General features: G+C 40.9%; 1 protein-coding gene across 2 annotated transcripts; it reads left to right on the top strand.

Moving 5' to 3' along the window:
* Nucleotides 1-698: 698 nt before the first annotated feature.
* On the top strand, nt 699-16,494 carry rspo3 (R-spondin 3). 2 transcript variants are annotated; one of them, XM_053327060.1, is made up of 6 exons: nt 699-1,117; nt 6,432-6,626; nt 7,204-7,347; nt 7,484-7,630; nt 7,857-8,033; nt 15,139-16,494. In XM_053327060.1, exons 1-6 carry the CDS (start codon nt 1,018-1,020, stop codon nt 15,345-15,347), a joined length of 972 nt encoding a protein of 323 aa, XP_053183035.1. In that variant the 5' UTR covers nt 699-1,017; the 3' UTR covers nt 15,348-16,494. The 2 variants fall into 2 exon arrangements, with proteins under 2 accessions (XP_053183035.1, XP_053183036.1); XM_053327061.1 differs by lacking the exon at nt 7,857-8,033.
* Nucleotides 16,495-17,072: the final 578 nt, after the last annotated feature.

Raw genomic sequence — 17,072 nt, 5'->3', positions numbered from 1 at the left:
CAGTTCACATCTCTAAACCCTTGTTGAAAAAACTTCAGTAGGCCTATGCCCACTCCCACCCCCACTCTCTCTCTCTCTCTCTCTCTCTCTCCCTCCCTCCCTCTCTCTCTCTCTCTCTCTCTCTCTCTCCCTCTCTCTGACGCGGGGGGCTTGCCCTCTAAATAAACTTTGGAGCTCATAGGGGGAGAGAGAGAGACAGAGAGACAGCAGAAGGCTGAAGTCATCAGCGGGCCGGCAGGAGGGGAGTGAATGGGTCCTGCACGCAAAGCAGAAAAGCGTTGAAACTGCGGAGATTTAGTTTGGTTCAGTTGCCTTCCGCCGACAGCGAGTGAGAGGAGATGTGTGTTTGACAGCCCAAAGAACTACGAAACACTCAATTTACAGATTGATTTTGTGGTTACCGGTGTTGGTCCTCTGTTGGCTTTTACTTTTTTTGTGCTTCAGCTGATGCTGAATGAAGCCGAGACCATCATCGTGCCTGGCACTATAGAGTATCCACACACACCGGGACGCAGAGCGCATCTCCATTGAGAAAGACGGAGAGAGGGAAAGACAGGTCAATCTGGAGTTCTACACATGGATATAACATCTCAAACTTTTTGAGAGCCATGCTAACTATAAATGATAGTAATTCTATTCATTATTTTACCTACACTGATGATTGATTTTGTTTTCCTCCTGCGCGTAACGGATGAAAATCGACCTTTTTGATGTGTTTGTGTTCGTTTTTTGGGGGGGAATGCTCTTTATCACAGCACGGATAACGGATCCCTGACTCAGTCTGGCTTTCTTGGCACATATGAAGATCCTTTGCAGGATGTTACAGTCTAAGCGGCCCAGGCATCATTGGGCCACTGTACACTATCACCATCACATATCACCACATAGCTGGGGGTCCTGCTGTGTCTAGGAATTATCACCCTCTGCCTCCGACTGGGGGAAGAAAACGGAATCTTATCCAATAAGTGTTTTGGTGAACATTGACATTGGCTTTACGAGTCTCATCTCTGGGCTACTATGCAATTACAACTGATCTCCTTTGTTTTGATCATCTTGCACTGCATGGATTACACTGGTTGTCAGCAGCACAGCAGCTCCAGGCACCGGCAACATAAACGTGAGTAAAGTGAAGTGAGGCGTGCTGCCCGGTGTTTGGTGCACACATACACTCACGCGCGCACACACAATGACACCCGGAAAGCTCTTTATGTTAATTGTTTGTTTGTTTGTTTGCTTGTTTGTTTTGTTTTGTTTTTTAATATATATATGTTTAATGTTTTTTATATTTAGTGTTGGGGAGCTACTTTGAAAGCGCTTTGCAAGCAACTAATTACTTAACACTGGAAGAGATTAAACTACAAACAAAGCCTTGATGAGAAATCTAGTTAGTAAAGCTATTTACGCAGAAAAACCTACTTTAAATTACTTCGTAAAAATGTTTCAAATTAACAAAATAATATACATAAAAGTGACATGAAAGTAATAACTGCATTCAGTTGAGTTTATTGCATAAATACACAAAGGTCAAGTGTGGCGTTGGCTGCCTTTTCAGCGAAAGTAAAAGGGGGCGGGGCTGGTCAAAGGGGGTTCAATTAGAGAAATAATGGTGACATTTTTAAAAATCATTCCTTTCCTTTTATGGCCCAGAACTGTAGTTTCAGTAGTTAACTACACAAAAATGGCACAAAAAAGGGAAAAAGGTAATTTCACTACTTCAATTATGAATGTAGTTGAACTACCAGCAAACTACTGCAAATTGTTACCAGTTTAATTACAAATAGTTCACCACTCCCCAATACTGCATATATTTATATATATATATATATAGTCAGAGAGGTGTTAAGTCACAGAAGTCTCCAGACAAGAGGTGTATCCTGTATCATGCCAACAAAAGCAATATCTCATATACAGTTGACTCTAAATTTACAGTTAGTAGCTGGTGACAGGCGCGTTATGTGGTCAGTGCATTGGTAGACATGTAGGTCACCAAACTTACACAGACGCGCAGTAGGGAATCCTGTGCGTTAATGTTCACATATGCCCACATATTTGCTGCTTTTGGATCTCTCCATTTGATCATTTAAGATGAGAAGATTTAAACTCAACTCACTTGTGGCAAATTAGAAGAGGCATTGCCCAAATTCTTTAAAAGGAAAACTAAAGAAAATACATATCATTAGCATATTATCCACAAATAATTAACACCTGTAATTATATTCATTTTATTAATGATACATAATGCAGATATTCTCAAATTCACTAAATTCTGCCAATTCCAGCTCATGCTCCTCTAGTTCTTTGATTGGATGGCACAACCTTGATACCTTCAGTAACTACACCATTACCAGTCCGCTTTTATTGGATTTCCTTTTATCCTTAATTGATCTCGTTAATTGTGCTGCCTGTCACCTGAAGCCTGCGGTGGCCACGCTTTGCGCTCAGTCTCCTGGTTCCCGTCGCTCTCTAGCGGTCAGAGCAGAAGACCGCACTTCAGGCTGGTCTGGTGCCCGGTTATGAGGGCTGAATACCGTGTTCAAAAGGATAGTCACAGTTTTAGTTCCCATATTTGGCGATGAAGGTTCTATTTTCAGTTTATTTACATATACTGTAACATTTTGTAATTTATAAGAAAACTTTCCTCTACCCTCTTCACACAGAGAGTGTTTAAAAGTTATGACTAGACACATTTAACTCAAGTAGGCTATCACCACTGAAATCATTTCACATCTTGTTCTTATTATTGTTAAGAATCTGAGTTAATGCAAAACTGACAGTACACTCCATCAAAACACCAGGTTCCACACTGAAAACACTCAAGTCTGGTGGTATTTCATCTCCCATATCTCCATGGGGTCCAACATTATGTCTAATCTCTTGAGCTATGGCCGGCCTTTTTCCATGACACTATGAAATAAGTATCAATAAAGTGTATTTTTCTATTCTTCCTCCACACTCTTTATCACTGAGGGTCTCCAGATGTGCTTTGTGACTAAGTCTGTTAGAGAAAGCAGTGATAACTGGAATATTCCATGTATCATTTGCCAGCGTGGCCGAAAACTGTCTGTGATCTACTGTACAATAATAGACCTTCGGAGTGATGTTTTTATGCTTGCCACCTGTGGCTGAGACTTCTCTCTGTGTGTGTGTCTCTTTGTCTTTACATTTAATCTAAGAGCTACACTCTGGATCAGAAAGAGGACTTAACCTGTCATTTTCCCTCTAAAACCTATGACCATCAAACTGGAATTTTGCAAAATGATATATGCTTTTAAGACAGAGAGTTGCACTAATGTTGTGTATATTATGTAGTTTTGAAGGGGTGTTGGGGATTGTTATGCTGTTCAGCAGGGTGAAACTGCTCATATAGAGCTGATGAACTGCAGCAAACTGGAAATTAATGTAGACATCAGTCCTAATGAAAATAAAACAGAAGAAAATGTAGATAGTATGTTAATGATGTAGTATTGACACTTAAATATGTGCTTGTGATGTACACATGCAGGATATATAGATATTTTAGTGTCTGCCTTACCGTGTGCTACATCAAAACACACAAATTCTCCCTTTTAAATGTTTATTTATTCTTAAACAATGTTAAAGGGCCTCTCAACGCAGTGTGAGAGAGGGGGGTGTGGGGGTGTACACTGAAACTTTAGTGCGTAATTTATGGGACAGAAAACAGAATGTCTAACTTAACTTCTTTTGGTTTGTATCAATCACTGAAAATGTGTTTGGGTTTTCTTTTTTGTGGCTGAAAAAGATAAATCAGTTTATTCCAACAGGCTATCCACATACTGAAACATGACGTAATGAGATGGCAGCACCTCACCACTCATTCATTTTTTTGTCTAAGGAAGTTGAAGGTTTAGGTCACGGCCTACAGTAAGGAGTAATCTTCTGCCTGCCAGACTGAGTCAGTACCCATTAATTGACAAGTGCTTCTAAGAAAGCAAACTTCCTTCAAGGATGCAGATATCTGACACTTCCAGAGATATCAGAGAGGGTGGAGGGATTAGTTGGTGAAGGGGTGAATGAGTACAGACTTCAGAGGGAAAGAAGGGGGTAAGAGTGAGTTGGAGGTCGTTGACCATTCAGTCAACTGGCCAAAATTACCATGCAGAGACTGAACCCGAGCTCTGAGCTTCCTGTCTGTGATGATGCATCCAAAAAAAAGGTTTTGGGTGCTAACAGTGATAAAAGCATACATATTATATATAGTTAATAAAAGGAAATCAGTGTTTGTCGATGGATTTACCTCTTGATTTAAGGCTGGAAATGTGCATTGTTAAAGTGAGGAAAATCAAGAGTGTTGCCTAATTCAATCCTAAAGAAGTAGACTATTAACAGAGTGGATCAAATGTCTGTTCTTTTCCATGTTTCTTCTATTTTGTTACACAGTTCTGTTTTTGCTATGAACCATCTGTGTGTGTGAAAGTTTGTGAATGTGTTTATTCATATGTGACTTTGTTGGTATGTTATGCAAGATACCACTGTCCAACTGAGGTTTTGTCAGTGCAAGGGCAAAGCTGAATTCCTGCGCCTTAAGACTTCTGTGAATCAGGGCAGCTTAGCAGGAACACATGTGGGCAAGCGGACAGCAGTTGTAAAGATTGTCAAGATATTTCAAACAAAGTATTAATGATCTATTGTAAACTGGCAGCTAAACCCTGAACAAGAAGAACGTAAAGGAGAACAAGGCCCAATGTAAGCCAGTGGCATGAAATGCCATGCAAGGCTGAAGAGGAAAACTGGCTGCCATTTATTTGACTACCATGAGTGAAACTGCAACACTTTTCTTGTGGCCACATGTTGTTTGTGCCATTGGGTGTCACTCCTGGTACGTGTTAAGCATTAATATAATAATAGGCCTGTACCAGAAACGTAACCAACTTAAATGAAGCGCAGTATTTCCAGTTGAACATAGTTCCTCATAAAGACAGTGATTCTGTTACCGTAACATTGAAATCAGGAGCAAAGAACATTCTCTCTGGCGGTTTTTGGAACACATATACATCCAACTCCACAAGCCCTCTTTGTTGCCGTTTTTGTCCACTAAGGATTATATTCAAGCTTTAGCAGAAAGCTGACATCATGAAATCTCACTGAATTTATTCCTTCTTTTTTATTACAATTAGTTATTTCAGTCCTTCAGTCCTTAGTTTTTAACCATTTTGATACAGGTCATCTACAATATGCCAAAAGCGCTGTGTACATCTATAGGACGTTAATCATGAACACACGCTATCGTGTTGAAATATGCTTGCTGTGACTTTGGAGGGATAAAAAATGTCTGCTACATGTCTGTCAACATACAATTAAAATGATTCAAACCTACAACCCAGGCTTTCATCATCAGAAGACAAAGTCTGGTGAATCATCCCACAAATCTGGGAAGAGTGGGGGGATGAAAACCCTTATTGTGAACTACACCAACATAAACTAAACACTGCAGTACTTATGGCCATAAACATGGTTGTAAACATGATATAAATTGCTGTCACTGGCACTGGATGATTTGTCCTATGAGTCTGTATTATGCCACTTACACATGTAAAATAATTGCCATTAATGATATTGTTGCCTGCTCTTGGCCCACATTCATCATGAAGTTATTCCATTTTACCAGTCTTGACTTAAAATCTACATCTTGTTATCTTGCTTACTGAAACTAGGGTGTGCAGCATAAATCTACAGTATGCCTGGTTGTATGTGCCTTACCTTACCTTGTTATTAGTCTCCTGAAATTATGATACAGTTAAAGTTATGTGCCATAACTAAAATACTTATGTTGGTATTGTAGAAAGAAAAGTCAACTTTTAAGTGAAGTATGGATTATTGGTTGTGGGTGTTCATATTATTGAGTATAGAAAGATGTTTTAGCACATGTAGGCAAATGGGATATTATTCTCTGTCCACTGGTCTTTTTAGGAAGCAAGATGACATTTTTGGACACAGAAATAGATGATACAGATGCTGGTATAGATGGAAAAAGAGCAAGAAAAGGGGGATATAACAGATTTAAAGACCTAATGGTAAGTTTATTTTAGCACAGGTGTCTCGTCAAGGAGCTAAAATGGGTCTCCTGGGACACATTTGGTCGGCTGAGAAAATGTGAGAACACAATATATTTTCTACCTTAATGTGCTACACGCTATACAGTTGTACATATAGCCTGCCAGAAGGTTAGTGGGTTCATCACTGGCACCAACAGGAAGGGGAATTCCTGCTATGAGCTTTCAGTAAGAGGGAAGCTTGATCACTTGTATGGAATCTACAAGTTTCCAAACTTATAACATATTTAGACAAGTTATCCATTAGGATTAATTTTCCTTAGCTTTAACATTTGAAAATGTTGCCTCAGTCTTAATATTTCAGTTTTCCTATTATACCATATGTGGAATTCATAAGCTTCCCCCTGCTCCTGTCAACAGAGATCTCTGGTGTGAGCTCAGGGTGCCAGCAGGGTGGCTGTCTGACCTGCTCTGACTACAATGGCTGCCTGTCCTGCAAACCACGCTTCTTCATGCATTTGGAGAGGATTGGGATGAAGCAGATCGGGGTGTGCATGACATCCTGTCCTCCAGGCTTTTATGGCACTCGCTCTCCAGAAAGAAACACCTGCACAAGTAAGTCATTGCATGTTACTATTATAAATAGTCTCCAGGTGAGATGTTAGTTACTGGACTAACTAATTACAATTAATGGATAATCAAAATATATACAGTACATTTCCCACTGAATGATCAGTATAATTTTCACTCAAAACAAACCACAGAGAGAAGTGTCTTAAACTTGTCTTGAGTTGTGTTTGGCTTCTTAACAGTTTATTTTACTTACATGTGACAAACATAAGCACAAGAGTGTAATTCCTCTACACACAGCTCAAGACCTGCTTGTGACATATGGCATCATGTGCATACAGTATAAGCTGAGAAACAGGCTAGCAGTTAGCCTGTTATGTATGTTTCCTTTTGGTGACATTAAACAAAATAAGTTGCTGTATTACTTAAAATCATATATCACAAGCCACCAGTAAGACATCAATCTGCCTGCAGTACTCTATATCCCTAACTGAATCACCAGTGAGACATGCACACACGAACACACACACACTGACACCCTGTATATTTAACACGCAGGACACACACGATAACTTGTACGGTTTAAATAAACGCTGGTGGTGGGTCTGTGTTTCTCTGTCAGAGTGCAGGTCGGAGTGCGACTCCTGCTTCAACAAGAACTTCTGCACGCGCTGCCGAGCAGGATTCTACCTTCACCTGGGCAAGTGCCAGGAGAGCTGCCCCGAGGGGCTGGTCCGCAGTGACACACAGAGGGAGTGTGTACCCAGTGAGTGCATGTTATTTTTTCTAACATTACCCATGCAGAATTTACAAAATAATTATAACTAGCAATAGAAGCATAAATGGTACATAAAACATGTTTACATGTTAAATTTGGCTATACCTTGCTTTTGTCTTTGCAGGGTGTCCTGCAGGGTGTGAGTCATGTGTGAACGGTGAGACATGTACACGGTGCCGGCCGAGCCTGTACCACCTCAGTGGGAAGTGCCACCATGTCTGTCCAGAGGACTATGAGCCCAATGACAAACTCATGGAGTGCACACCACAGGGTCAGTCCAGTGTATGTGTGGATGTGTCACATAAAATAACTGCCAAAGATGTAATGCAGAGGTCTGAAAGCTTGTTCTGTTGATTGGGCCAAGCCATTTTTTTGGTGGCCAGAATTGGCAAATGAGCTTGAAGTTAAACAAAGAAAAGAGAGTAACCCAATTCCAAACTTGGAGTGGCTAAACACTGATGATTCCCACTCTAACTTTCTCTATTTTTCCTTTCCAGTGCACTGCGAGGTGGGTGAGTGGAGCGAGTGGAGCCCCTGCTCTCGGTCTGGTAGAATCTGTCGGGGCCAAGAGAACCGCACACGGCAGGTCATCCAGTACCCATCACCCTTGGGCACACCCTGCCCTGAGATCTCAGAGATTAGAGAGTGCCAGGCCAAAAGGAAAAAATGTCAAGGTAAATAAAACAATGGAGATGATTAGAAGGAAGTGAGGAAGAGGGGGAGAAGGAAGACACTGTAGCAGAGTTGCAGTGTTTTTGTGTTCCAGCTATGTGTCAAAGAATGTCAAAAAGAGCCAAATTTAAAAACTTGATACTAAACATTGTCTATTGCTGTTGCTACTGACCCATCACGCTCACTGCCAACATTGTATTTGTGTCACATGGCATGATTTCTACTCTCTATGAATTCCAGACCTTGCTGCTTCAGCTTGTACAATCAGAGCTAGTCGTTCTTCCGCTCAGGACTACGACTGTTTACTCAGAGGATTGTCGTTGTGGTTAGAGTGAGGACAGTGGGGGGAACACACATTGACGATGTTGCAATGGGTATGTTGTGTGTTTTCCCACGAGACCTCTTTGGATTTTTAAACAGTAAAACCGCTTTCTCTGCTCCTAGTAAACAAGGAATAGCGTGATCATTTCTAATGAATAGAGTGAAAACTGCTTTCAGACGGGCTGTCTCTTTATAAACCCTGATGCTGTGGCATATTTACGATCACTTTGTGTTATATGTGTACTGTGTGTGTGCGGTTACTGAGGTGGTTGGCGGCTACGGCTGGTTGTTTTTGAGCCTGGGCTCTGTAGTGTTAAATGACAGATCGCAGACAGGGTAGGAGGCTGAGATCCAGCCCCCTGGGGCCTCACACTTACAGAACAAACACTGTGTGTGTATGTGTGTGCATGTGTGTGTTTCTGTCCGTGCGTGCGTGTGTGTGTGATGCAGCAGAAAAGCAGTTGACTCTGGAGCAGAAACAGCCAGCTCAACATCAACATCCTCCCCCTGGGAGGCACGCGGCGACCAGGGGATCAGTATTGGTTTATCCCCACAGCTGCCAATACACACACACACGCACACACACATTCACACGCACACACACATACACACTGTAAGACAACACACACACACACACACACACACACAAATTCAGATACAAATACACCCTCTCCATTTCAAACAAGTCAGACAAATGCGCAAATCACACTTGCACGTTCACTTTGGCACACTTAACACGAGCACGTAAATACACACACATACCAACTTCGTCTCACTAAAATAACTACACAGCCGTTGCTCTTGGTGGTAATTTGTGAAGAGAGTCAACTGGGTCGACATGATTTGTAAGGCAGACTGTGAAATGTGCCCTCTCTCACCCTGCCTATCCCTCTCTCTCTCACTTTCTATCTGTATCTCTCTACTGATCCATTCCCCTATCCTCATACCCGCACACACACACACACACACACACACACACACACACACACACACACACCCTACCACACTAAAGAAAACATAGACCCCCATATAAGCTCCCTGTTGGCGCTCCCAGTCAGTCGAGTCGGGGCCGAGACTTTAGTGTGGTCAACGGCTCTGTTGATCTAGTGTGAGCCTGGAAAGGGGGGGGGGGGCGGAGAGATGGGATGAGAAAGAAAGAAAGAAAGAAAGAAAGAAAGAAAGAAAGAAAGAAAGAAAGAAAGAAAGGAAGATGTGCATAGTCCTACACACTACAGACCCCGTTCATCGACTTTGACCCCGCGTGTGATTACCCAGTTGCTCTTCCTCCAACAGCATCCACAGTGAATGAGAGCTAATTATCTGCTTCGGCGCGTCCTCTCCTCGCTGTTTACGTTCTGCACACGCTAGGGGGTCAGTGGTCCGACCTCAGAGAGCCCCCGGTAATCCTCCAGCAGCCCTCAGACACTGATACATCCTCCTCCTCCTCTTCCTCTCCTCCTTTTTTGCACTTTCTCCCTTTGCCTTCTCCTTTCCCCTCTCCTCTTCCTTTCCTCCTCCACACACTCCTCCAGAGTCTTCCAGCTCTTTGCTAATTTCATCCTCTTTCACTTTACTGCTCCTTCTGTTGACTTTATATATATAACTTATTTCTATTGTATGTTGTACTTCTTCCTCTTCTTCTTTTTTGTACATCCGTCATCTTTTCCCAAAACTCCTCCAAAATTCTGAGATCATTTTTGCATTTCTCCTCCTTCTCTTTTTGCCTATTTAACTGACTTGCTCTCTTTCACTTGTTTTTAAGCCCTTTAGTGACCACTCACCTTCTATCTTGTCTTTACATATGACTTGCTAAAGATATTTAAGAGCAACATCCATCTAATTAGAAATTAAATTAAATTAAATGCATCACACTGAATATGGTTATTATTCACATTATGTCCTCAAAATGTGAATACAAATTTGCATTCCTGCTTAGAGTTGGATGAGAAGATTGATACTGTTTTTTAAAAAGGAGTGCTATCAATCTTCTCATCTAACTCTCAGCAAGAAAGCAAATTAGTGTATTTTTAAAAAATATCAAAATGTGCCTTTAAAAATAGCCTCAAGAAGCTGGTTGCAAAATCACAACTTCCAGTTGGAAGTGATTAACCCCTAAACAATGTTTTAAATTATAGATGTCACGTCAGAAAAGTTGTAAAACTGCAGGAAACATGCAGACATATTTAGGCTTGGAGTCAGAGATACTTGGCTCTGTTCCTCCGTTATCCACAGCAAGAGATTATGAATGTTTACATACACATCCTCATCCGCCGCCGTCTCTCAAGTTAATGCTGGCTAATTTGCCCTTCGATCGACCTGCTGTTCACCCCTCTATCTCTGAAGCCGGATAGACTGTGTGCCCTCTGCAAACCCTAGCCCCCTTTAACTCCCACCGCACACACACACACACACACACACACACACACACAAACACACACACACACACAAACACACACCCAGAACCCCCCTCATGACATCCTGGCCGCCATACGGCAGGCATTCCACTTGTGGGACAGCCCATAGCCTTTAATCCCAGCCTGGCTCCCGCCAAAAGCTCCCCGGACGACAGAACGCCTGCCACGGAGGATGTGCCACCATAAAACACACAGTGTTCCTCCAACCGCACACACATGTGCAAATGCACATAAACACATCTTCCCTTACCATCAGTGCTCCTTTGCTCTCTCAGTTGATCTCCGTCTTTTCCAACTGTCACCTTGCTCTTATACACCAACACACATATATACATAGATACACACACACATATACATATATGTATATATACATATACACACACACACACACACATATGTGTATGTATATATATATATATATATATATATATATATATATATATATATATACACACACACACACACACACATATGTGTATGTATATATATATATATATATATATATATATATATATATATATATATATATATATATACACACACACATGTACACGTATACATACACACAGTGTCCCATCCAGTAAAGGATAAAAAGGACACCACTTTCCTGCATACATTCCCTCTCATTAACAATGGATTATAGCAAGGTTTCTTAACTTGTAATGACACATACTGAATCTGGTACTAATTGTATTCAGAACATGAGTAACAGTGACAGACGAGGCTTTGATTGGATCCAGATTTGCCATTTTGACATGAACATTAATATTTGTACTACGTTGGTCAGACAAAACAGTGTATCCAGTCTTTAATGACAAAATCAGACATGGAGCATGCAAACAGATGGACATCGTATAACATGAGTGGCAGGTTAAAGAGTGACCTCAGAGATTTACAAGCGCTCTCCTATATTACAGAATTATTATTGTCTTTGGGTTATGTTTTTGTACTTTTATGAGCTAATGCCAGACAACAAAACAGAAAGTGCTCGAGGGCTTGGAGTTTAATAAATGTATCAGTTGCTTCACAGTTGTAGCAGTGAATACCTTTAATCAACTACATTAACGGAATAGTTAGACATTTTGGGAAAAACACTTACTATTTATCTTACATATATTTTGTCATTTGACATAGGCTACATTGTTATGCAAAGCAACTTATACAGCAACTTAGACATTCTTCAACTATTTATAGGATTATTGGAAAATAGTTAAGGCATGTAACTGTGTGTCTTGGTAGGTGTTTGTTTAAACTCTGGACAGAACCATGCTACAGTAGCTGTTAGCTCTCTTTCAGTCTTAATGCTAAGCTAAGCTTATCCCCTGCCTAGTCCAGTGCTGAACATTTAACAGTAAGCATAGTGGTATTGATCTTCTCATGTAACTCTTGTCAAGAAAATAATGAATAAACTATGAAAATATCAAACTAAGAGATGTTTGTTCCAATAGGAAGCACATAAAACATCCATTTATCCACCCCAATAATTTCCCTTGAAAGACAGCGTTCGCACTTCACACGGACCTTATTTGAATAACCAACATAACTATGCTGCACATGTCCAAATATAATGTACTGAAATGCACACATACAAAATAATTCCAGTACTGGATATGATAAGTAACACAATATGAAGTAATAGTTTATATTATTTGTCTATTCAAAATGAACTGCATCAAGAATTACAACTCCTGAGCTATCTTAGTATCTTCATGTTTAGATATATTTCAGTTGTAGACACAGGATTTCCCAAAACACTCATAGATACATAGCCAGCTGGAACTCTTAATTTGTAGGGGGAAAAATGTATTTAGTGTATTTATGTAAAGTGCTCTTGCAGTTTAACAGCATATTACACAAGTCTTGGCTGAACTGTTCTCTTCAGAGCGGTTCCACTTTTAACCAAGACAAAAATGGACGCTTTTATTGAATGTTTACATCCAAATAAACTACAGTATGTTTGGAGCAAGTTCCAACATGTAACATTACTGGGACATTTTCATGTGCTACCTTCAAAGTCACTGCCAGTGATTGAACTGCTTAAACTCTTAAACGACATCTTGTTACATGGGACAGAGCAAGTGAACCCAAGTGCAGACACTCAATGGCAAGGAGACAGGGATATGATATAGACAAAGTGGACTTGGTTGAAGTCTGTGTTGTTGGCATCTCATTTTAGGATTTTGAGGGTGTTCATCTCAAAATTCTTGGTAAAATGTCTGTGGAGCATTTCAGTCATTCATGACCTGGATGACTGAGGGCAACTGGAGCGCCAAGTATATGAAGTATAGTAACACTGACTGAAGCAGAGGCAGTAATACAGCAGGGTGGCAGTGGCAGAGCTGGGTATTTGTACAGAGCTTGATAATGGTGATGAGGTGCAGCTGGTGGCTCTGCTCTGACTCCAGCACACCTGTCACCACTCACATAATCATACACAGACAGGGAGAGAGAGGAAAAGGGCCATTGGGAGACTGGCAGCAGGTTAGGAAGACACAGGATTATAGCAATTATTCTTTAAAACTTGGCCTTGGGGGATGTGCTAAATGTCCATTGAAAATGTTACAAAAACTCTAAAGGTGTCTCATTTGGGGTCCATTACACACTTGTCAACACACAGTTTATAAAAAGCCCATCAGGAACTGTTCCAACTAACCAAACGCAGGTCAGTTTGATAAACACTCTCCTAATCATCTCAACAATGGCATGGATTAGGTTTCTTCTCTGGCTCTACAAAAACACGGGGGCTACAGTATGACTAATCCACTGAACTTGTAAATAGTTATAGTGTCAGGAGAGAGAAAACAATGAGAGTGAAGGGGACTTCCTGTGTTTATAGAGGACAGGGGGCAGACCCTGAATGAGTCAGTGCACCAGATAACTCCGTACATCCCTCTACCATCTCTCCATCCATCCAGGCACCAAACTAAGATAACCAAACTATCTTCACTTTCTGTGATTTTGATTCTTTTTAAATTAACTTCCCACTTTCTTTCAATCAATCTTTGTAAACATTGCTATGTTTGTGCACAAATGGAAGTACTCCATCTTATATCCTCTTGTCCTTTTATTTCAAGATAAAGACTAAACACAGTGGGCAGGTAGACCTTAGTTTAGCACAGGGTGTTTTGATCTGACTTGTGCTGGAGGCAGGACGAGAAGTGAGCCACTATCCCTGGTCCAACAAGCGGACTGTAGCTTGATTAATGAACAGACAGAGAGGGAGAGGATGAGCGTAGGGGGGCAAACCCGAAGCGGACAGGAGAGAGACAGAGAGAGAGATCTCTCTCTCTCTCTCTCTCGCTTTATCTCTCTTTCTCTCTCTCCCTGTGTCTGTGCCTACTGCCTACTTCAGCAGTTTCACAATCCCCCAACTAGCCAGCCATCCAGCCAAGCAGGCCGTGCTGCTCCGTTCCACTCACACATGAACAGCGCAGTACAACAACAGGAAAGGGCTTCTGCGTTCACTTGCAGGTCCTGTCTCCAACCTCCCTGGGGGTGGATCTTGTTATTATCATTAATAACTGTAGCTCCAGCAGAGATAAACCTTCAGCATACCAAAACTCTTGGTTTTGTTTATGAGATGGTGTTGCAAGAACAGATAAATTGAGGGTTTATTTAAAGGCTTTCTATTTTGGACAAAGGTCTGCTCATCATAGGGAGAGGACAGCAACAGCTGATAGGCCAACAGTGGAGCCGCTGTCTGTGATTAAAGACTGGCATCTAGTGGTAAATTAGGAGTACTGCAATAACCAGTGTTGTACCTTAAAGGGAAACTGCACATTTTGTCTGTGGTTTGTTCACTCTCCTTCAAGTCTGGCTATGTCAAATGATGTAGATGGTTTATTTATTTATGTATTGATTTATAGTTTTTTTAATGGCAAAAGTTGAACTGTGAGTCCTGTGAACCACAGATTATCCAGTAGCTGGCCATACAAACTGGGCCAGGTTGAGCTAAAAGAATAGAGCTTTACTATTTTAAGCTTTAGGAAAAGTAAAGAAGATTACTGCGTGGAGAAAGCATAAAACTTTTTTTGTGTGAGGCCCCTTAGCAGAAATTCCTTGAGTAAATGAACAATATTCATTAGGAAATTAACCTTCTTATGTAAGACTGACAAATACGTGCCTACATATCAGTTGTTAATTTTTAACATTTGGACTGATATCTTTGACATTTTTCTGCAGCTATAATATTGCATCATGAGCTCCAAAGTGAAATGTTTTCTTTTTTTCAAATATTGATTACCACCATTATGAAAGTATAGAAAAAATGAGAAAATAACACAAATGTTTTTGAGCCTCCTTTTCCCTTTCAGTATTAGTATTCTCTTCTCTACTTCACTCTTCTTTATTATTTCATTTTCTCAACCCCCAGGAGGACGATGGAATAATGGCAAACGGAGGAACCGCAAAGACAAGGGGAACCAAGAGGGGAGACGGGAGAGGAAGAGAGAAAGGGAGCGAGAGAGGGAGAGAAACGCAGGTGAACGGGAAGACTCTGATAACAGGAACAAAACAGAGCACAGGCATCGCAGAGGCCAAGACATAGACCCAGTCTCCCCTCAAGATGGCCTTGTACAGTAGTGCTCTGGACAGACAAAGTCTAACGTCTTCCCACCCTCCAACTGTTATCCTCCCATTCTTCCTCCTCCAGAACTTCCCCATCCTCACCAACTGTTCGCCCCCCTCAACCCCTCTCTGCAGGGGTGTTGCTGCTACCTGTATGATTTTAATATACTGTTTATGCACAAGCGGGATGGGGCACATTCAGCCAAAAGGCTTGGGCCACTATGGACTTTAAAGTCTTTTTATCTACCCTGTAGCCTCTACTTCTTCACTTCCACCACTGAGAGAGAGTGTCTATTGAAAATTGCAAGAGGCACTGCTGAGACTGCTGTTGGTTCTGAAGAACAAAGTAAGAAAAGTCTGTGACTGTTTGGAGAACCAGCAGGCAGACGGACAAAGATACAAAAACGTTACACTATGTGCTTGTTGATATGGTTATTTAATGGGGCCCTGGTACAACATTGCGCGTCTTGGTTTTTGAATGTAGATTTTGCAACATTATGTAGAACAAGTGTTTATTATTGTTGTTCCTGTTCTTTAGATCTCTCTACTTTATTTTATTTGGTGCAAACTTTGTAAAGAAAAAATAAAACTGAGTTTGCTCATGCCATCTTGTGACAACTTCATAATCACTACAAATGATTGGTGAAATGAACCTGCAGGCTGTGAGTCAAAGGAGACTGAGTAGTTTGTCAGTGGAGTACGGTCAAAAACTGAAAACCATTAACACGTGTTCTGTATGTCTTGGACAAAAGATAGTTTTATCCAGATAATTGATAAATCTAACCTACCACTTTTTTTTTCTTTTTGTGTAAATTGAATCTGTGCTCTCAATAAAGCTCCTTGACTAGGAACCAAAAGCACCTGTATGTCAAATAAAACTATAATGGGTTTGTACCTGTGTCTGTTACGTTTTCTCATCTTACTGCCATCTTGTGTGATCCACTTGAATGTGATTAAAATTGAAAGTGAAGAATGCACCTATTAATGGTGGATTCAAAGGTTGCCATTGCCTCATTTGGTTGGAAATGGTAGTAACTATAGTAATGTACATACTATAACACTTGTCATGGATAGACAATACATCTCCTAGTTACTGAATGCACAACAAAACTTTTCCAACTATCAAACTTGTACACAAGATAAGTGTTTTGTGCACACACCACAGATGCTATGTCAATACCTTCCGTGTCATGCGATCCAAATCAATACTGATTTGTATCACAACACCCAACAAATGAGACACACCTCTTTTCATTGGACTTTAGTGCTTGTGCAATTTTATGGTACCTACCTGCAGTCCTCAATCAAAGCTAACAACAGGGAATATCCATTCCCTTGTTTTTTTTTTATCCAATAAGCAACTATGACCCTGTTCACACCTGACATTAACATGAGTCTCGGTGGACAGTGGACAGCTGAGACACATTGCCATTCACACCTGTCTCTATCATGTGTCTCAGGCTGACCTTTGTGTCCAGATTTTGTTGCTGCCTACGTAATCTCTGCTAGAAGGTCAAAAGGCCCTGTACATAGTTATCATGACACACAAGTGCAAGATTTGATTTTAGTGTAGGCTAAAGAGCTAAGAACTGAGAAAATGTTTCTAGAATTAATAAACATGTATGATCTATTAAACATTTTTTTCACGCTGGCATGCTTTTACTAAAACAACCTTTTACTATGTCCTTGCTGAAGACGCATTAGCATTTACAATACCAAAGATATCTGGTCCGTCCAATT

Source organism: Scomber japonicus, chromosome 10, assembly GCF_027409825.1.
Source record: "Scomber japonicus isolate fScoJap1 chromosome 10, fScoJap1.pri, whole genome shotgun sequence".
NCBI classification, from domain to species: domain Eukaryota; kingdom Metazoa; phylum Chordata; class Actinopteri; order Scombriformes; family Scombridae; genus Scomber; species Scomber japonicus.
This window is presented reverse-complemented; position numbering and strand designations above follow the sequence as displayed.

Bases quoted from the DNA above. Each gene is read 5' to 3' on its own strand.
- rspo3 (XM_053327060.1), top strand. From the start codon at position 1,018: ATGCAATTACAACTGATCTCCTTTGTTTTGATCATCTTGCACTGCATG. The intron at 6,627-7,203 runs GTAAGTCATTGC...TTTCTCTGTCAG, and splicing joins AGAAAGAAACACCTGCACAA to AGTGCAGGTCGGAGTGCGAC. The intron at 7,348-7,483 runs GTGAGTGCATGT...TTGTCTTTGCAG, and splicing joins ACAGAGGGAGTGTGTACCCA to GGTGTCCTGCAGGGTGTGAG.